The sequence below is a fragment of the Cupressus sempervirens genome, chromosome 3 (assembly GCF_028749045.1).
Source record: "Cupressus sempervirens isolate cs-2001-9-10 chromosome 3, ASM2874904v1, whole genome shotgun sequence".
NCBI classification, from domain to species: Eukaryota; Viridiplantae; Streptophyta; class Pinopsida; order Cupressales; family Cupressaceae; genus Cupressus; species Cupressus sempervirens.
Window position 1 is genome coordinate 318,752,470 of NC_143120.1, and position 23,390 is coordinate 318,775,859.

At 33.1% G+C, this 23,390-nt stretch overlaps 1 protein-coding gene and 1 long non-coding RNA gene across 11 annotated transcripts in view; one reads left to right on the top strand and one right to left on the bottom strand.

Annotated features, from left to right (window-relative positions):
- The window catches only part of LOC149566274 (uncharacterized), a 37,974-nt gene extending 32,992 nt beyond the window's left edge, over positions 1 to 4,982 (bottom strand). For both annotated transcript variants that reach the window (XR_016361542.1, XR_016361543.1), the window contains exons 1-2: positions 4,674 to 4,982; positions 4,493 to 4,560 (exon numbers count right to left, since the gene is read on the bottom strand). This is a non-coding gene — a long non-coding RNA (uncharacterized LOC149566274). The remainder of the gene's footprint in view (positions 1 to 4,492; positions 4,561 to 4,673) is intronic.
- Positions 1 to 23,390, top strand: part of LOC149566273 (uncharacterized) — a 143,728-nt gene that overhangs the window by 42,765 nt on the left and 77,573 nt on the right. For 7 of the 9 annotated variants that reach the window (XR_016362152.1, XM_089819678.1, XM_089819677.1 and 4 more), the window contains exon 4: positions 13,511 to 13,601. Coding sequence is in view for 8 of the 9 variants with exons in the window: in XM_089819678.1 (XP_089675804.1) it covers positions 13,511 to 13,601 (91 nt within the window). In the remaining variant the exon portion in view is untranslated. Of the gene's footprint in view, positions 1 to 13,510; positions 13,602 to 14,317; positions 14,550 to 23,390 lie in introns of those variants that run through there. The other 2 variants (XM_089819682.1, XM_089819679.1) reach the window with 2 other exon arrangements.

Consider the following 23,390-nt stretch of genomic DNA (forward strand, 5'->3'; position numbering starts at 1 on the left):
TAAAGGGAAAACATAAGCCTTTTCTTCCAAGAGTGGGAAAAATAAATATCTAAGAAAGTAAAATATTTTATCTACCACTAGATAGCTCACTGTGCTAGTCCAAATGTCCAAATACTTGAATAAGAAAAATAAGGAAAATTCAAAGAAGAAAGGTTTTACTACAATTGAGGTGGATGAGTAATCATCATGATATGAGTATTCAAGTTTTCACTCATTGTCTATCTCTCAAGATCATTTTCCATAGGGATCAGTATATTGGCAATGGGAATTCTTTCCACATGAAGGGGTTTGGAGATCATTTCACTAAGTTGGAGGAGAATAAGATGGGTTTCTATATTAAACTTAGTGACAATGGAAGTATCACGCAACTAGTGTTGACACTATTGTGTTTTAGAGGGAGTCTAGAAAACCATTGTCGGTGGAGGATGTGATGTACTTCCATGGTATGAAAAATAATTTAATCTCCATTCCTACTTTGGAAGACAATGACTACATAGTAACCTTTGAAAGGAAAAAACCTATATTCATCCCAAGGATTCCAAAGTTGTCAAAGTGGTTGGATTCAATTATCAAAACTTGTTTTAATTATCATATAAGCCATCACATGCATTGGAAAGAGCCTGTAGATGGAAAGTAGAATTTTGGGATAGGAAGATGTCACATCTCCACCATGGATCACTTAATGTGCTAAAGGAAATAGTGATGGGTTGTTTGAGATAAGGGAAAAATAACATGAGGTGTGCAAGGGTTGTACTTTTGGAAAATATTCCAAGATAAAATTTCCAAGGGGAAATAGTAGATCCAAATGGATTTTGGATTTCATAAACTAAAATTTGAGCATATGTCAAAAGGATCCTTGAATGGGTATGCATATTATGTTATGTTCCTTGACGATTTCTCTAGGAAGACATGGATATATCTCTTGAAGAAAACACATGTGGTCTTTATTAGGTTGAAAGAGTTTATATATCTTATAGAATACCACATAGGGAGAAATATCAAGATACTAAGGTATGGTAATGGAGGCTTGTGTACCTAAAATGCCTTCAATGATTTCTATACTTAGGAAGGTATCAAGAGAGAGAGAGAGATGACATTTCCATACAACCCTTAAAAAATGAGGTTTCTTAGTGGAAGAACATGTTTTTAGTTAGAGAAGTCAAGGTTATGCTTCAAGATCATGATTTTGTTAGGTTATTATGGATAAGATTCCAATACAATCATATATTTGAAGAATAGGACCCCTCACGAAGTGTTGGGAAAATTGAATCTAGAAGAGGTATTTAGTGGTAAGAAACTAGATTTAGGGTTCATTATATCTTTGGATTCCTTCTAAATTATCAAATTCCTATAGAGTAAAAAATGACATTAGAATAAACTCATAAGAGAGGTATCCTTGTTGGGTACAATGAAACTTATAAGTATTATTAGGTTTAAATTGCTTCCCTTAGGAAAATAGTTGCTTGTGAGATATGAAGTTCAAGGAGGGGATTTATCTTCAAAATTTTAGTGGCTTAATGAATGAGGGGGAGAAAATATCCATGATTGAGGTAGTGTGAATTCCTCAAACATCAATCCAACAATCTAGAGAGAAGGGAAAGAAATCCAAACAACATGATCAACAGGAATGGAAAAATCTTCGATCTCATATTCATATTAAAAAAGATAAAAAATAGAGCAACTATGAAAACTTTGTGATAGGCTTAGGAATATGTTGGTGATTCATATGATTTAGTTGGATAGAGAAAGGCTCCCAAATATAATGTGTGACAAATGAAGGAATTAATTGAGATAAAGCCTTCTATCTTTTAAGAGAAATCTAAGAACCAAGTATAGCAGGATGATATGGTGGAAGAGTATTCTCTAATCATGAAGAATAATATGTGGGAGATAGTACCATGAGAAGAAGGTAAGTCTATGATGGGCTCAAGATGATTGTATAATACTAAACATATTGCAAATGGTAGTGTGGAAAAGCTCAAAGCTTATTTTGTGGGCAAGGGGTTTTCTTAAATGGAAGGAATCAACTATGATGATACCTTAACATTAGTAGAAAATTACTCTTGCATAAGATCTAAAATTTCTATAACTAAAAAAATGGGTTGGAAGATTCACTAGATATATGTTCAAATAAAATTTATCAAAGGAGTGATTAAGGAAGAGATTTACATTGGGAAACCCAAAAGTCTTGAAGTACATGGAAGCGATTCTCATATTATTAGGTTGCAAAGAGAATTTTGTGGAATCAAATAAGTTCCCAAGGCATGGTATTCACATATTGATAGTTACTTGTAGAGTGTGGGCTTCATCAAAAGTAAGGTAGAGTAGAACTAGTACTATGTTTAGGTGAAGGGTGAATTTATTACTTTTATTTTTTTATGTTGATCATATATTTCTCGTAGGTTTAGATGATCTCATAAGATATTGCAAGTAGGATCTTAAAGGAGAGTTTGAGATGAAGGGTTAGGGGTTGTTACACTACTTGTTTGGATTAGAATTCTAGTAGACAAAGGTTGAGGTCTTCCTTGGACAAGGGAAATACTTAACTATTGTATTTGAGTCATTGAGGATGGAGAACTATAAGACCATGTCCACACCATGTGTAATCAATCATAATAATATCGATTATTCAAGATCAAAGGTAGTGGACCCTACTTTATCTATATATATATATATATATATATAGCTGATAATCTCTCTTATGTATCTCATCAACACTAGGCCAATTATTTGTTTTGCAATGAACTCTCTTAGTCAGTTTATGGTGGAACCTAAATGTGTATGCTAGATAGATGCAAAACATGTTTTGAAATATGTTTGAGACATAACTTTGATTATTGGTTGAAGTATGTTCATTAGGATGGAGTGAATTTTGAGAGGTTTACTGATGTTTATTGGGCATGTAGTACAATTGACAAGAAGAACACGTCATGGTGTAGTTTTAGTTTTGGATCATGACTTTTCTCTTGGTACAACTAGAAATAAAATTTTACTCCATAGACTTGTGTAGAGGTTGACTATATGACATCTAGGATAGCTACATATGAGGTTTTCTAGCTTAAAAAACTTCTAGTTAGGATCTTTGATTAAGAGCTAGATCCTACAATCATTCACAATGATAATTAGACTTGCATCAAACTCTATGAGAATCTAGTATTCTATGTCAATTCAAAGGACATTGAGATCAAGTACCACTTCATCATAAATTATGTGGAGAAGAAAACAATGAAAGTCTGTTACATTCCTATAGATGAATAGATACAAGACATCTAAACAAAGGCTTTGGTGAAGAATAAGTTTGTATTCTCTAGTGATAATCTAGGTGTTTTTCAGAACACATGCCTTGCTAAGAGAGAGTGTCTTTTTAAGCTAGGAAGAGTGGAGTTTCTCTAAAGAAACTTGAGTTGGATATTTAACCACCTTATTCATTAATTCTTTAATGGTTTATTTCTAAGATTGTGAGGTTGCATAAAATTAGAGTGATTTATATATGATTTAAAGCAAAAGAAAGAAATGAGCCATTCTTTTCTTCCAAGCTAAGTAAAGTAGTTGGAATATATATATGTAAGATTCCTGAAACAAACATGTATTGTATTATGAAACATAAGTTTTTTGTTAGATTGAGTAGAAGATCCAATACATATGTAGGATTTTCCCAGCAATGGGGTTTCCAAGGTATATTTGTGCAATCTTTTTGTGATTTGCTTCTATTACTATTTTTGCTTCCGTTGTTATTTACTTTTAGTTAACTCACAGTACAGATTGCAATAAATCAAATAAATCTTTTATTTCATGAATTTATTATACACTTAATTTATAATTTTTCATCAAGTGAAAGAAGGTTTTTGAAAGAATAAAAAAACTCCATAAAAACCAAAAAATGAAGAAGATTCCATCGAGTGCTTACCCTTAACCCTAATCCATCCTTCCTCAATTTTAATGGTGTCATCCCTACCAAACACGCAAGTCCACAGAACAATCACAACCAGCAGCCACAGGGAAAACATACACAAAAGGGATAGGAGCTGAGGTGAGGTGAACCATCATTATTAGTAATAGAACAAGCAGCCCCTTGGAGGGAGGAGGCGAAGAAGAGACAACAAAAGGCAACGAGCCAACGGGATTTTATTAGTAAGGAAGGGCAGAACCATCAGAAACTTCCAACTGACACAGAGGAACATCGCTAGGAACAACAATCGTAGAGGACTCGCCATGAGCAACTTCCATAAAAGATGAATCAATCAAAATCTTTATCAGAACCAGAAGGAGAGACCAACTACATTCTAGATTTATTCTATGTGCCATTATGCTTATATATAAAGCCCTAGCTTGCAATTTAAACAATAAATCATGAAGTATAATCTTCCGATCACTTTCCACAATTCAACATCTTTATATTAGTCCAAAAGATTGATCCAAAATATTGAAAAACCCTAACATATTAATGCAAAACATATATGAAGCTGCTTGATCCTGTACTTTAAAAACTTACCATCCATGTTTAAACTTCGTAAATTTTTACAACTTTGGCTTTGAAACGTTGGTTCCGCAAAGCATTAACTGCACCCATAAAATCACACAAAAATATTTGTTTACAATGATGTTTCAAAATCTTTTCGATGATATGATAGAAATGCAAGGAAAAAAGTATTTATTGGTGGCACACGATATACCAAACTCAGATCCGTCTTTAGAACGTGAAATGTGTTCTATGCAAACAATTTTTCTCGTCAAATCAAAATTAACTTTTGCAACTCCCTCTAGATCACGCAGACATCTCTCTATATCAGCTTTATGGTACTCTCTGTAGGTAGCTGCAACCTTCAGCTCCATTTTCCACATGGTTTCTCCCAAATTTGAATGCCAAGTAAAGATACAATAGAGAATAGGGCAGCCTTTGATTTTTGGTATTAACTGGAAAAGATGGTCTTTCTTTGAACGCTGAATGCTCTGATCCTTAAGCTCATGATCTGAGGAAGGGTTTGGAGTTTGTTATATATAGAAGGCCTGATCATCATAGAGATTTGTCATACCCCTAGAAAGTTTTATAAATAAATTTTAAATGATTTTATTACAATTTAATTATTTGTTATTAGAATATTATAATTTTTTTTCAATTTAAATATAATTTATATGAACTTTAAATGTTCTTAATATAGCTCTTATTAATTTTATTGTTGAGTACAAATTATCTCATAGTAAAACTTAAACATATCTTTTATCAAAAACAATATTTTATTCAAAACACAATTTATATTTAGATTTAATCAATTATAAAATCTTTTAACAATACTTAATCTAGTCTTAAAATAAAAGATGAATACATTTATGTTTCTTTATATGGCATCTATTGTTCCACATTTTTCATGTATGAATCTATTAGACCAACATCTAATATAATTCAATTCTTTATGTTAGATGATCTTAATTTCTAGTGCCACATTTACCATCTTTAAACTCAAAGTGAATCATCATTTAATTAATTTTTATTTTACTTATTTTAAACAATGTAATTTTGAAGACTTAATAGTTTTTTTTTTTGAAGTAGTAGATAGCAGCCAAAAGAAAAGGGGGTTGACTTGGAAGTACAAAGAGGTTGAAGAACACATTGAAGTCACCTTCCACTCATCTAACTGATACTAGTTTTATACTTCAAAAAAACAAATAAAGACTAGCTCCAAAACAAAGTAACCCTTATCAAGAGTCTTATTCCTAACAAGCATATAAAATGGAAAATTATGCTAGTAGCAAGAAAACATATTGCTGCTACTATTCTAGTTCATGATCATATACAAATAAAAAACCCATAGGGCACCAAGTTCAATGGTATCCAAATCAAAAACCCCCCAAAAAAAAAGAACGAGGGGCTAATTGCTCATTTTCTCTCTCTCTGCTCCTCGTCCTTATTTTCCTCAAGCACCTCCCTATTCAAATCCACCCCCTCCTCTTTGATGGGTTTATCAAACAATTTTTTCAGCCAATCCTCCACTAAGAAATTGTAGATGGAGTAGGTAGTTTCACTCTCTTTTCCCATATCTTTCTCATCCTTGATAACCTGCAAAAAATAGAAAGTGGTGGCAGCAGACTGCATGACCTTCATGGTGAATTCTACCAAGGTGTCAAATTTTTGGAAAATGCTAATATGGTTATCTGCAAGATCCATCATCAAATTCTCCATCCTCTCCAACCAAGCCTTTCTTTAACTTTTTCCATGGCTATGCCTTCCTTTCTTTCCCCAACCTTTGGGAACATCCATCATGGGGGAGGCGATATCCTCCCCCCACTTCTATTAGGGGATGTGACAACTTTTAGGGTGTCTGAGATATGTGAGGGGCTAGATGGGCTAAGTAATGCATTCTTCCCAGTATCTGAGTGTTGCCTATTTATTTTGGTGGGCTTTTCCTCAATCTTAGTGAACTTAGAACTAAAGTCCTATTTAGGGGTTTTTTGAATTTTTCCATTTGGAGCCATTTACTAGCTCCCCTGGTAGTTTTCTTTCTCCTCCTTGTGTTCATATCAGACTCAATGAGACTTATGTTCACCTTAGAACTAGGGGTTAGTTTTTTCTTTTTATAGCTTGAGCCTAGGATAGGATCCATGGAGACTTGGGGAGTAACAGTAGCTAGCAAGTTGACAAGAAGTGGTGGGTTTAAGGCACGGTGGTGTTTGTAAAGTTTGTTCATGAAACCCTAATGGATAATATAAAAGGTTTTTCCTTCCTCTCTCTTTTTTCTAGCCTTAAAGACATTGTCTTCCATGGAATACAAAATAAGGTATAGATAGGAAATCAAATCATAGTTCCTAAAATGGTTGAGAATGACGAAGTGGTAGTAATACAGTACCTAAAATTGATCTTCAAGAGTAATATACCTCATAATGGCATAACAAATCACATCCCAGGACTTTAGAAGATCCTCTTTGGAAAAACCAACATGCATGCAAACCAATCCTCATTAAGTCTAAAGAACTTCCTCAGAGTTGTTGCATCTAACACCCTTTCTTACTTGCACCAATTCTTGCACTCCAGGGATAAGTCTCCAACCCTAATGAAAAACTCCTCCATAATCTCAAATACCATCCCATTAATGTTTACCTTCCTATCAATCCAAGATTTGATGAATTGCATTGAGATACATCATGCTTTTGCATGTGCCTTCCGTGAATGAAAATAATACTTCTTCCCATAGATAAACCCATGCCAACTCAAATTTTCTAATGTAATCCTAAATCTTTACTATTTTAATGTGCTCAATGGTACCCATTTCTTTACCAAACTCAATCACTAAATTCTCAGAGATTTCCAATATCCCCTTGTTTTAGACCAAATTGTGGTAGATGTGGTCCACGTGGAACTCTTGACACCCCTCCATCAACTTGAAAATTTCTTCTATTATCATTTTGATCTTCTAGCTACAATGGCCCTCTCCTTTCACCACTTTGATAATCAAAATTAAATCCCCCTTGATGACCAATCTATTAATTCCTCTAGCTCTCACAATTCCCATACCCCATAGAATCATTAGGGCTTCAACTTCATTGTTTGATCCCCCTCCAAAGTTCCTAGTATAGGTGACCATTAGCTTCCCAGTACTATTCCAGAAGACACCCCTAGCTGCTATGCTCCCAGCCATGGCCAAACCTTCAAAATTAAGTTCTATCCATGCTTTAGAAGGGAGGTGACACATCATTCCATGCCTGGTCATAGCTTTGGAGTCATCAAACTTTTCCACCATTGGACCTAAGTCCCAAGTGGATGCCTACTTCATATCTTGTCTTCCCTGGGCGGGGGTGGAGGGGGAGTGGGAGAGTTTCCATTGCCAGATCCCACTACATTCACATAAGAGTCTTGTAACCTACAAATTCACACCAAAATAGAAGTGGTTTTGTCTTTGAAGGTTTTGTTATTTCTCTCCTTCCAAATTTTCCATGAGAGATATAGGGGAATTATTCTCCATAAGGTTTTCAAATATTGGTGATTAGAGGGCTTGTCCCAGTGAAAGAATTGATGTAAGTTTTCATTAACACACCATTGGAACTTCCATAATGCAAGGACCCCCCTCTAGACTTTCAATGCAAAATAGCAGTGAATGAGGATGTGTGGGATAGATTCTGCTTCTCTGTAGCATAAAACATAGTAGTTAAATAAATGACACGCTCTCTTTTGAGGATCATCAATGGTGAGAATTTTCCTATGTAAGGCCATCCACCAAAATAAATTTATCTTTGGAAGGATCCATGGGTGCCAAACCTTCCTCCACTCCCTAGGGCCACATCCCCTCTGAGAAAAAAGAGATAAGAAGATTTCATCGTGAAGTCTCTTGAGGGGGTAAGTCTCCAAATCAAAGAGTCACCAACCAAGTTGGAGGGGATGTGATAACTGTAGAGTAGTATTTGGAGTTCCAAAGTGAGCCTCATCTCAATATTCTCCTAATTATAAACTCTTTTCCATGTTCTAATGGGGATGATATAGCTTCAGATCAAAGTACCATTATTTCTAGTACATGCCTTTCTCAAGGGTTGGAAGATGGTGTGCATGAAGGGGTCATATTGTATCCATTTTTATTCCTAGAAGTTGATGTTGTTTCCATCCCCAACCACCCAGTGAGTACCCATCTTCATAATTTTTTGGGTGTGCACAACATTGTTTCAAATTTTTTAACGCTGGGGGAGAGCATGGGTTGAAAGTTAATGCGAGAAAGAATCACCTCCAACACACTTGGTATTCACAATATTGCACCAATTACCCAAAAAGGTCATCAATCTCCAATTGACCTTAGTCAGGAGGGCCTTATTCATATTCCTCATCCTTCTAATATTCAATCCCTCAAGGGCCTTGGGTTGATAGACTTTTTCCCAGCTCATGAAACCCATTCTGGTCTTCTCTTTTGATCTAGACCACAAGAAATTTCTTTAGATTTTTTCAAGAATATCCCTATATCTTTCTAGTAGTTCAAAAATAGAGAGGAAATACACCAGAATGCCTTGCAAAGAGACTAAAAGGAGTTGGAGTTTTCTTGCACTGCTTAGGATTTTTTGTTTCCAGTCTACAAGCTTTCTTTGAAAGCGTTCAACTAGCCCATTCTAGTATTGAGTGGATACTTCCTTAATAGTGTGCGAGAGGCCAATATAGGTATCTAAAAGACTTCCTTCCTAGAATTCTAGGATTCTAGTCACTTTTTCTCTGAGGCTAGTGTCTATGTTGATAAAATACACTTTTCTTTTTCAATAATTTATGAATTGTCGTGAAACCTTCTCATATTGAATCAACATTTCTTTCCACTCTCTAGCTTTATGGATTGAAGAAATGCCAAATAATAAGGTGTCATAAAAAAATTGTTGGGTAACCAGTGGGGGGCACAAGGACATAGGTTTGATGCTTTTTATTCAGCCAAAATTACTGAGGGCCACTAAATTTCTACTTAGTACCTTTGCTACAATGATGAGTAGGTAAAGAGATAGAGGGTCGCCTTGCTGCAGACCTTAAATAAGAAGAAACAAATATGCCTGGGGACCCATTTACAAGAACTAAAAATGTGCCAATATTCATATCAATCCTTATGATCCTAATAAATGCCTCATTGAATCCTAACTAGGTGAGACTTCAAAAAAAAAATCTCATCCTGAACTTATTGTAAGCCTTGGATATATCAAGTTTAAGGGCCATAACTAGATTCCTACTCCTCTCCATAGAGTGAATTACCTCATGTGTGGTTATGACCGCATCTAGAATCTATCACTTGAGCACAAAGCCATTTTGGTGTAGGCCTATAAATTTATCAAGTAGGGGCTCAATGTGGTTAACCATAATGTTGGTGAGTACTATATAGATCATTTTACAGACTTATGGATCTAAATTCATCAAGAGGACTAGGGTCATCCATCTTAGGTATTAAAACTATGAATGTATGGTTAATTTCCTTTGACAACTTGCCTATTCTGATGAAGTCATTCCCAATGTGAACCACATTATACATAACATGATATCCCAGAATTCTTTTTAAAAAAGTTGCGAAAAACCCATCAAGTTTGAGGAATTTTTCTTGGTTCATACTAAACACTGCCTTTCACACATCCTTCTCCTTGACCTTACCATTCATTGCCTCATTCATCTAGTTACTCACCACCGGGTTTACCAACCTTAAAATATTTTCTTGCATGTTGCTGCTGACCTAGTTAAATGGAGGGTTGTAGATCTCCTAAAAATAGTTATTGGCCCAGTCCTCAATATCCTCCACCTTTGTAATATCCTGACCATTACTATCCACCAAAAGGTTTATGGTGTTCCTCTTTTTTCTTCTTGACACCAATCTGTGGAAGAAGGTCGTATTTTGATCACCCTCCTCCAACCACTAAACCTTAGATCTCTACTTCTAGAATATTTCCTACCAATTTAGAAGGATCTTCCACCTATCCCAACAGTCCCTCTCCTCCTGCTAATGTTCAGTGGAAGCATTACCTTGCACTAGACAAGTTTGAAGAGGTACTAACTTCTTTTTAGTAGTCTTATTTTCCTTGGAAATGTTGCCAAATGAATATTTTCTCTATCCTCTAACCTCTATGTGAATTCCTTTAAGTTTCCAAGCAATACAAAACATAGTTGTTCCTTCAACCAGATTATTCGACCACTACACAATACAATCTATAAAATTTGGGTGTAAGTGCCACATGAATTCATACCTAAAGGACCTTCATCTATTAGTTTGATTATATGCCCATGAGAAAACCAACATAGAATGGTTCAATATGGTCCTCAGACCTACCTTTAGGGGGGTATGTGGGATAATGTCCCAACCGGTTGAGATGAGGGCCTAGCCAAGCTTAACCTAGATTAGATTTTCTCCTTTTTGTTGTTAAACCACATGAAAGCTAAACCTTGAAAGTCAATATCAATCAAATCATTCAATGTAAGGAAGACCTCCAAGTCATACATACTCTCAGAGAAATCCTCCAAGCCTCCCATTTTCTCCAAAGTGTAAAGAGGAGCATTAAAGTTTCCCATGCACAAAATGTTATCCTACCTCATCTAATTTGCCACTTTCATTTCCTCGTTCCAGACTACCAACTGACCATTACAAGTGTTCGGGGCATAGAAGTTAAACAAATTCCAATTACTAGCTTGGGAGGTTAATACCATCACCAAAAAATGGATATTGAGGAGGATCACCCCTTCCATAGCCTTATCAAGGTTCCACAATGGTTTAATGCCACCAAAAGAACTATTTGCACCACTGTAAGTAAATTTAGCTCTTGGCCAAATCTAGTCAGCCACTCTAGAGAAAACATGCTCTGTAATTTTCACTTCCTACAAAAGAATCATGTCAATATTAAGTTCAATGATCTTTTGTTTAATTTCATACTACCTCCTAGGGATATTAAGCTCTCTCACATTCCAAGATATTATCTCCATCCCTTGTGTGGTTTTTTGTCCTTCCCTAGGTTTAGCTAGTTGCTTGGAAAGAACTTCAACAATCTCCCCCTTCTCACGCTCCACCATTTCCTTTTCCTTAGGTTGATAACAGATGATCTCCTCTTCTTTCTCATCAACATGCTCCCCCATAGAGGTTCTCACCTTTTCCCTTTCCTTACTTCGAGCGTCCTTCAATTCTTAGACTTCCTCAATGCTTGTGTCTATTGATATCAATTTCGTAATCCATTGTGGTTTGGTTTGGTTTGTCATTTTTGCAATGATTGAGCTTTCAACGACCACCACACTAGGTGAGGATACTTTATCCTTGAGTTTATCACTCCTTTTATGTTCCACAATCAAATGGCCAAACATGTTGCAACATTGGCAGAACGGTGTAGTATTCTTGTTTATGATCAGTTGTGGCCAAGTACTCCATTTTGATTTTAGATCCACCATGGTCAATAATGGTTTTTTAATGCCCACAATCACACTAAACCTAGCAAAGACGAGTTTAGTCTTGGAGTTGCTCATTATATCCACTTTGATGAAATGCCCAAAAAAATTTCCAATCCATCTAAATAGTCACTCATCCCAAAAATCTAAGAGGAGTCTGCGTAATCTTATCCAAACTAGCATAGATCTACAGAGGTTAAGCTCAAGGTTAAAACCTAGTTTCCATTTTGCGACCATCAATAGATGTTTACCAAAGTGCCGGGAACCTTCCTTGACCGACTCATGATTTGTTGCAGCAGTGAAACTAAATAGGAAATGGGAGCCAACCTTCACGAAAATAGTTACTGATCCAGAGAGTGTCCACCTAGAGGCGCACCATTTTCTCACCATGTCCACCATAGGTCAGAACGAGACAAACTTTCCAACAAGACACAAGGATAGTCCAGAGGAAATTGAATCAACAACAGAATCTGGGATTGAGATCTATGGTCCTGTAGCCCTTGAGGAAAATGTGGTTTCCTCTCTAGAGTCCACAATGATCTTGGATCCAATGATAGCCTTTAGTCAATTTGACTTTGGGATCCCAGTCTTGTCCACAGCTATCATGGGATCCTCTAGATAGTGGGGAGCCAAACAAACACAATCATCAAGAACAACACATGGTTTTGCTAGGCCAAGATTCACCACAGAATGCAATACTTGGGCATTCTGGGATTTAGTGAAAATGACCAGTTCTAGATTCAGGCACACATGTACCAGCTCCAATAGAGGGAAAAATGGTAGGGGGGCTCCATCCCCTCTGATGACTATCAAGGCATGAACTATAGTTGCAAGCTATAGGGGGATCAAAAAAATATTAACCTTTTAAATAGTTATCTTTATTTGCAATAATAAATAGATTATTAAAATAGTGAAAATAAAAATTACAACTTTGAGTTTTCTTCTTAATTTTCACTTATTTTATATTTATTTATTGTATCTTCCTTTTTCATGATAATTAAAATTACTATTAAAATCAAATAAAGTTTCCTTTTATTATGATGGTTAAAGTTTCCAAGGAAAAAATAAATATTTTTTATTAAAAGTATATCATATATAAAATACTTTACAGACAATGGGGAGCCAAACAAACACAATCATCAAGAACAACACATGGTTCTACTTGGCCAGGAGTCACCATAGAATGCAATACTTGGGTATTCTGGGATTTAGTGAAAATGACCAGTTCTAGATCTAGGCACACATGTACCAGCTCTAACAGAGGGAAAAACGGTAGTGGGGCTCCATCCCCTTTGATGACTATCAAGGCATGAACTATAGTTGCAGGCTATAAGGAGATCAAAAAAAGATTAACCTTTTAAATAGTTATCTTTATTTGCAATAATAAATAAATTATTAAAATAGTGAAAATAAAAATTACAACTTTGAGTTTTCTTCTTAATTTTCACTTATTTTATATCTTGTTTGTTTATTTATTTATTGTATCTTCCTTTTTCATGATAATTAAAATTACTATTAAAATCAAATAAAGTTTCCTTTTATTATGATGGTTAAAGCTGGCAAGGAAAAAATAAATATTTTTAATTAAAAGTATATCATATATAATATACTTTACGGAAGTTGAATAAGTGACATGATTGTTTTTCCCAGATTACTGCTGTGCCTAATGCAACTGAAAAAGTGCTTGTCCAGGCCGAAGCTCCAGTTTTCAGGACTGTGGAACATTCCCAAAAGGAAGAGGGTATGTTTTGATAATCCTCACAGTTTCTTACTGTTATTTTCTGAATACTGATTTTATTGCCAGCTTTTTTTATATTTAAAGTAGTTGAGAATTACAAATTTTTAATAGTATATAAAAAACATTAAACATCAGCCCTTCGGGAGTTATTTATGGAAGTTTTGGATAATTTCTTGATTCATCCTCTCAATAAAATTTAAACAGATTTGTTTATTTGTTTTTCTTTCATAACCGTAAACATAAACCAAAAAGTGTAACTCAAAATGGTTGATGATAAAATTAGCACACCCAGAAGCTCTTATTCCAATAGGATGACTGTGGAAGCTTATAATCTATTATTTTACACTTGTAATCAAGAGGCATGGAGAATAAAGGTGAAGAGAAGTCTGCTATCGAGGAAAATGGAACAGAGGAAGAAAACTTTTTAAGTCTGGAGTGGAGGTTGTTAGTGTTGCAAGAGAGTTGCAGAAGACAATATTTTCTCATTAGAGGTGTTGGAAAACATGAAGAAATTTTATAGTAAATTATGTATATAGTTTTATGTATTTAGATAAACGTATAACAATAAATCATAATTGGAAACATATCATAATATAAATGAAAATAAAAACTAAATAAAAATATTATGTATCCAAATTATCATTTTATCTTTCTTTTAATAATAATTAATTAAAGTTTCATTCGATTTGTCATTTCTCATTCTTTTCCTATTTTGACAGTTATTGAACACTGCAGAAGTTGTCAATGGTTGCGTTTATCAATTTTGGTGACAACCAAATATAATTATAAATTGTCAATTAGTAATTAAAGACAAAGATCATGAATGTAATGTTGAAATATTTTAACAATATTTTTTCATTTGTGGAACACCTTAGAATAAGCATGAAAGGCCACTAAATAAATCAAACATTAAAAGAAGTAAATTTTATGGTGCCAATTATATAATTTTTGCAAGCAAGGAAGTGATACTAAAGATTTATTATATATTTTTTGCAAGCAAGAAAGTGATACTTGATACTAAGGATTTATGTGCTTTGTGCAAGCATGATACATTAATATTTTAACTCAAAAGATGACACTTTGACTATCACATCTAATTTTTAGATGTTTATATTGAAAGCAAATGTCTGCACACAAGCTCTCTAATGACATTGTCTTCTCACAAGCATATGTCATTTTCATATACTCTATTTTAATTGTGGACAATGAAACTATATAAAAAAAAATTCTCATCCATTCAAGTGATTGATCTTCAAAGCCAAAAAAAAGGCCACATGGCCACTTGTAGACCTTCTACAATCTTGGTAATGTGAAACACATGTATCCTATGTTTTAGAACATTACTCTAGAAATATCTTTGTGTCCAATAGAAAGGAAATACTTACTAGATTACAATAATACATACTAAAATATTGTAAATTAGTGTTACATACTTCTATTGACTTTAACCTAGTTTTTTTATTAAATTAATCTATATTGATTTCCATACTTAGTAATTTTGTCACATTAAAGATGTGCCCAATAATTTAATTTTAAGTTTTAAAATATTTTTCTAGTCATTTTCAATAAATACTAAATAATCAAAACATATAGAATGGTTACCAATCAATCACTATATACAAGATAAGGTTTAAGTTATATCTATGTTTGTCATCCATAGAAGATAAGACAAAAATATAACAATGATGAGATGAACTATATCCATACCTATCAATAGGTTTATTTTGTTAATTAAATCTTCTTTGAAGTGTAGAAAAAAATCTCTTGTTATTCTTTTTAGAGTTCTATTCTAGTTCTTCCTCTATATCTTCATGTTCATCATGTTCTACATGTGCATCTTTTATAGCTATTCTACATGTGTATCATTCTATACTTCAATCTTAATATCAAAATGGTCTATTTATTAATGTTTTCCCTAAGGTTTCTCATTATTTTTAAATCCATATAGTTCCATGAATATTATATTCTTAAAATATTTCATTTTCATTTTTATTAAGTCCTCCACATACAACCCTTAAAGTTTTTCATAAAAGCAAAAATGTTATCTCTAAAAGAAAACTAGTTCATGATGATTAACAATGACCAACCATTTCCTTATAAAGGCCTCTAAGAAGGGTTTAGAGATTTACAACTAGATGACATTAATGATATTTTATTACTTTATTAATTTTTAGCCCTATATTTATTAATTAAAATAATTAATTAAAGTTCTTTTACTTTATTCTTTAGATTAAGAGACCAATCAATTAAATAATTTAATCAAATTATTACGCTAAAATTTTGGGACATGAAAAATCCTCACCGTACAAACACTGCTTGCCCTTAAGAAAATCAAAAGGGCATCAACTCTAGGGTCCCAAACCAAATGCACAGGAGGAACAAGTGAATTGTCCTCAACCTTCAATGACCTTCCCTATGCCACATTTCCTATAAAATTTCACTGTACCACATTGATATAAACATAGTCGCACATGTAGCCACTAGTATCCAAAAGATTAAATCCTAAAATTCATCAATGTTATCCTCAATGATTTCCATCAGAGGATATAATTCATAATCAAATAAAGATAAAAATTGTTCCTATAAATGAGTGGTTGGAATGCCTATCCATCTAGGTTCATGATTCCATTTATGTGTCTCCAAATTATTATCCATACTCTTACTAATTTGTAGCCTTTCTCTTCTTCCACACACTCACAGTATTATGAGGGTCCATTTCAAAATTAGCATGGTTGTCAACCTATTATAGATCTCCTATTTTATCTTGTTGTGACCTTTGTGATTTTTCTATTATGAAATTTGTTTGAATCATCAATGATTTCTCCATCTTCAATCTTTGATTGTTTTGAGATTTTTATCGTTCTTTGTATGAAGGGGCAATTAGAGTCTTTTCTTATCCATATCCCTGTTGTCTATATGACTTCATCTTGTAGCCACTTATCAATCACCTACTTTTAACTATTGTTGAAGAGTAGATTTTTCTCAGATGACAAATACTTCATTCCTAGTTCTGTTAAATCTTTGAGAGGGATTTCCTTCTTCCACCCATGAATAATTCAACCTAATTTGATTTATTTTCAGTGACTCATCCAAAGTGGGAGCTTTCTTCTCTAGTTGCTCCACCCAAGGCCTTGTTCTAGCCAAGAGGTTGAGAGTTTCCTTTATCCATTCATGGAGATTATATTGACTTCTTCTTAACTCTCTTAAGATTTTACTCAAACCATCACTTAAAACCATGACTCGATGTGTATACCCAATATGCTAGAAAGATCACATGCTCTAATACTAGTGTAATGATTTGTTGTAGAATATCTTGACAATATCACATCCTACACCCAATCTATATGTTTGCCTCTATAATTTATGGTATATGTGTTAAGGCTATAGTTTTATGATGTCAAAACTAGATTTTACGAGTGATTAGGAATGGATAGCATATGATGTATAACTACTTGGGAGAGTTTGTACACAGGAATGAAAATGGGGAGGGTTGAATACAAAAGTTAGGATGGGAGGATGTATGGTGTACAGTGGAAAGAAAAGTATATGGGCATACAAAAGGGAGGGAAAAGGAAGGGGTTCATATGGTTGATGAAAAACAATTGTCAGTGAGGAAAAGACCAAGTGTGGGATTGTGAAAAAGATTGGCCACATGGCTATGATGGGTATCATACAAATGGAGGTTTTTGGAGAAGGAATAATATGGAGTGATGCAATGAGGGTATCGAGAGACGATTGGTTATGGTCTGTAAGATTTAATGTAGGAAGAGGAACGATTGAGAGGGATGCTAATGCAAGGTGACATGCGACTTAGTGTAAACCAAGTTCAAACCATATGAATATTAAATATTAGTGATACACCAATATACAAAAAATACAAAAAAAAATTAGTTTATAATTGAGATAGAAAGTATAGTTGTAAATAATAATGGTGATATATTTTTTTTGATAAATAGTCCCTTCTATAAAAAAAAATACAATAAAGTTACATATTTACAAAAAAAGGGCCCAGCGGAAATAGGATATTTGAAAACACATTTAAGTAGATCCACACACATAAGAGAACTCTAAACATAGTCACCAAATGCTAGTGACACAAAATACATTAGTTTTAGATGCAATACTTGAATTTATATAGACATAGAACCAATCTAAGATGATACTAAAATAATCTCTAAATGAGGATTATTTATAGACCTTTCATACAAGTGATATATCCATATGATATCTTCAACAATAGAATAGGGTGGTAGTAAACTACTAGAATTACAACCAAATAGAAAGGACCGTCCACCTTTAAAGCTGAACATAACTTCCTCATTCTCAATCCTCTAGAAACATAAAGATAAACCAATTCCGCTCCATGATGATTAAGAATTCCCAAACATCTCCTTATAAAGGCCTTCAAGAAGCATCCAAAGATTTACAATAGGATGACAATAATAATATTTTATTACTTTATTAATTTTGGGCTCAATATTTATTAATTTAAAGGACAAGAAGCTTGAGAGAGACGAACCTCGAAAGAGAAAAATGAGCAAGAGGGTCAATCAAGGTAAAATGAGAAAGAAGTTGTCTTACACTATGATTGAAAATAAATATAAGGATGTTGACCCCAATATTGTGGAGACTAATAAGAACATTACAATTCATGAAGCTCTAAAAAAAGAAGGTGATATGGGGAATTAAACATATTTTGAATTCAGCTTTGGACCATAAGGATACGATTTTCTATTTTGAAATCCTTTTGGAATTGATGAAAGCCATCCTAGATCACCTTTTAAAATGGTCTTCTTCTACAAGAAGAGAAAATATGGCATTAGTCTAAAAGTATTTATGATGGTCATTCTAAACTTCTAAATTGGGAAGTCATTAGGAACATTTTCTAATAAATTTTATCGACTCCATAAAATGCAAGGTTAACAAATAAAAATAGAATGTAGCTCAATAATTTGACATAGAAAAATCAACGAAAATTATTTCCTTTATTCAAGCTATGGCCAATATTATCTAAACCATAAAAATCAATTGCAAATAAAATAATATATTCTTGGAAGAGACTAAAATAGCTAAAATATAAAATGACTCAATTTATTGACTTAGATTTTTTGGATACATTCAAATATATACATACTTGATATTGAATGTTTCACATTGATGCATGAACAACTTTATATAGCCTCATTTTCCCTTATGAAAACTACTTATAGGAATAACTTCCCAACACCTATATATCTAATTTATTTATTTAAACTAAACATAGAAAATAACCTAATTTAATGTAATAAATTGAACATTCTCCACTTATTACATTAATCCAACATGAGTGAAAGTTGTAAAGGTTTTAACTAGAAACTTTGTTGAAGCTTCTTTCACCAATTTTCTTCATTAGATCTTTTGATGAAATGCTTCACCAATCTTTTACTATTGAAGTACATTTTGTCTCTGCAATTTCAAATTACAAAACCTCAAATCTTGAAGTTGCCCTCATAAGTAGATTTCATATCCCAACTTCAAACTACAATTCCTAAAGTTATCCTCATAATAAGATTGTTTCCACCTCCCTTGCACAATGAGACATAGTTACTCCAAAATTTAACATCTCCTTAGAGTGTGTCTAATGCCTCCTCCACTGCTGCACATGAGACGCCTTTCCTCCTGAAAGTCCACATCTCCTTCAAGTGTGTCTAATGCCTCCTCAAGTGTCTAAGAAACAATCACCATTCCTATGTCTAAACATGTATGCTTTTCCTTTGAAATTTGTCATCTCCTTCGAGTGTCTCTAACACTATTCTTTAAATCCTACCCACCTCACTCCATAGAAGGACAATCACATAGCCAAGCCCCCCCTTTTCTTTAGGGACACAAATCTATCAAGTCCCCTCTTCTCTTTAGGGATGAATTTGCAAAGCCTTGGCTTTATACGGACACAAATAGTTGCTTCCCATGCGATAATCATCTCTAAGCAAGAAGCTAGCTTGAGATGATAAAGATCCCCCAACCTCCATTGCCTCTAGCCTCCTATCTTCAATAAAAAATTGTAGAAGATCTCATCTACAAAAGTAAGGGTCTGGTCATCCAAAATCCATTAAAAGAACTCTTCTCCCCATTGATCAACCCACTATGATACCAAATGAAAGAGCTAAAATATCAAATGACTCAATTTATTGACTCAAATATTATATTTAGATACATATAGACTTGATATTGAATGTTTCACATTGATGTGTGAACAACTATATATAGCCTCATTTTCCCTTACATTCAGATACATATAGACTTGATATTGAACGTTTCACATTGATGTGCAAACAACTATATATAGCCTCATTTTCCCCTACAAAAACTACATACGGGAATAACTTCCCAGCAACTATATCTACTTTATTTATTTATTTAAACTAAACATAGAAACTAACCTAATTTAATGTAATAAATCCAAAAGAGACCATTGCAAAAGCCCATGAGAAACTTATACATGCTGGCATTTACTAAAATGGTTATGGAGAATAAATCAAATGGTTTCAGAAAGTTGAATACAAGGGCATTTTATTAATTTTAAAACATATAAAAAAAGATGCAAGAACCATAGGAAGATAACCATACACAATAACACTAGATAAGTTGACTAGGGGAATCTTCTCTGGTTCTTCTTTCATAACTTTAATCCAATAATCATCTTTACAAGCTTCATCAACATTCTTAGGTTTAACTTGAGAAATAAAAAAAATTTATTCACTTGCCTTGTTCCTTGTCATAACTCCTTTGTTCACCCTTCCAATAATATTTTCCACAAGTTGATTATTGCCATATGTCTATGAGGTGACACATGTTCAACTCTAATTTCTACTCTAAGTTCAAATATAGGTTCTTCTCCTTGTAATTCACCCTACAAATCCATGTCAGTTTTCATAAAATGATTCCTCACAATGTTATGAATGTTAGGTCTTTGATTATTCTCTCAATCAGAATTATAATCATCAACAATAATTACTAAGACTTTCTCTTCTTTTACTTCCTCTTTGTCAACCAAAGAAATTTACCATCTCAAAATTAAATTCATCATCCTCATCAGCAAAGAAGAAATACTGTATAAAATTTGATTTGAAATAATAATATTTACGAAGTAACATTTGCACATTTGGCATCTAAGAAACTTGCATAAAATTTATAAGTTTATACCTTCCGATCCTAAATTCAAATAATGACTTCTCTTGTTGGCAATATAGGAAGTAACATTAATCTAGTCATATTATTATTTCAAATCAAAAGGTATAACTGTTATCCAAGTTTCCTAGATGTCAAATGTGCAAATGGATTCCCTCAAATTTTATAGGTCCAAGCCCACATCTCCAAAGTTCATGGGTCATTGACCCCTACCCTAACTTGGGAGAAATACCAAATTTCTTGGACTTAGACAAGCCCCTCCTTGGTAACATTGTAACTTTTTTTTATCATAAATCTAATTAGAATAATATTTGAGATAATCTTATTTAATATTTATTAACCAGAATAGTATGAGAATGTCAAGCCCATATGAGAAATATTCATCTTTTATTTATTACTGTTGTCATTATCCTGCATAGTTGACTACGATTATAATATTCATATTCAACTCAAACAATGAACTAATTTGAATTCCATTCCACTCTATATAGTCACTTACTTCTCATTTGATTTCTAATTAAAAAATATTAAATTATATTCCATAAGAATATTAAGCTTCGATGATGTTAAACACACACACACACACACACACAACTTCATACCTATACTAGTTTCATTATATAATACTAATCAATGTATAAATCATAAATAATTATACCCTAACTCCTTATATAGGAATCAAAATAAAATAATAAAATAATATATAATGATATACATATACTAAACATGCCCTACTTTACCTTTTGTGCCCAAATATAATTCGATAGACTTATTAATATATTAATATCAACTTGGTTTATCTTCCAATTCTCTTTTTACATACTCATTTCTTCTCCCTTATTTTTATTTTCATGCTGCACATCATACTCTTCTTTAATAACACTATGCTAATTGATGGAATGTGTATTATATATATATATATATATATATATATATATATATATATATATATATATATATATATATATATATATATATATATATTTCAAATTTTATTGTGGTATTTTCTATCTTCTATATTAGTTCTTGTCATGGAAGAGAACTATTTCCAAGGACTTTGTATTTAAACAATGATTAAATATTTTTCCCATAGCCAATCAAATTGTTTAAATCCTCTTTACCAAGTTATTACTCAAAGTTTATTATAGAAGGTGATTGAACATTAACATTTTCATGTGATATGTGACCCCTACCACGCCGCCATTGGGAAAATCTGTGTGCATTATAGACTATTAGTTTTTCAAAGGTTTTGTGCACATTATGAGACATGAGAAGGCATATTAATAGAGGTATGCTTGTAGATTGTCAAGTATTCCCAGTTGTCAATGTCAAGGAAAAGGCTAGTAAATAGAGGCAATGAGGCATCCATCCATTGTTAGAGATTATAATTTGTACTTGCAATTGATTTCTCCCTATTATACATGACCGCAACTATTGTTGGAATAATTACATTGTTGAATTAGTAGTTATGATTGTTTGTGACAACTAAACAACAAGTTGTCATTGACATCTTCTAGCCTCTTCATTTGGTGACTGAGTAAACTTGCAGTTCTATCATCTTTTACCTCTTCCACACATGAAGTTAGTTGAGATTTTCTTGGTTCTAGAAAATGTAAAGGTCTCTATATATAGAAAGGTAATCACATTGCAATCCAATCAATCGATAAAAGATATATTCTTCCAATATGTTTTCAGGGTATCAAAGCAATTGTGATTCTTGGGCAATGTTAGTGTTTTTGGATGGAAAGAATTATTATCATTGGGTTTCACAAATCAAATTGTCTCTAATTCTTCAAAAAAATTATGATGTTGCCATAGGTAGTTAATAGAAACCAAAAGACTCTTGAAGAGAACAAGATGACTAAGATAGGAGAGACAAAGGCAACAACTTTGATCAAATTAACACTTTCTGAAGAAGTTTCTCGAAAATTTTGAAATGAAAGAAGTGGAGTGCAAGTATGGAAGATATTGAAAAATTTGTATCAAAATTTAGGTGATGTATGGATTATATCTCTCACCATAGAGATCTATAATATGAAATTCACAAGCTCACAAGAAACAGTGTCTCATCTAAGTAAATTAAAGTTAAAGAAAACAAGTTGGCTTCACTTGGAAAGAACATAGAGGAGAAGCATTTTTTTCAAATCATTTTACAAAGTCTTCTAGGTTCTTATCAATCTTTTATAAGGGGACTAGATATTGCAGATAAACTAAAAGCTATTAAATCTAATGAGTTGTGTGCTAAGTTAATTCAAGAAGAAAAATGTCAAATAAAAGAAAGAGAATCTTAAATCGTTGAGTGTGAATCTCAAGCATTTTTAATGAAAGGTAAACAATATCATCAAAAGGTACAAGATAATAAATCAAATGGAAGGAATTGGAAGTATGATGATAAAAATAGTTCATCTAAGAATCCAAATAGAAGCAAGTGGAAATGTCACTATTGTGTTAAACAAGGACAGAAAGCTAATGAATGCTACAAAAGGATTAATGATACAAAATAGTATAAGTCTACAAAATACTTTGATTCTAAGAGAAATGCCTTTTGTGTAGCACTTAAAGCAAATAGTTCTTTTAAAGATTAATGGATAATTAATTCTGGGTGCACACATGTAACATAATCAG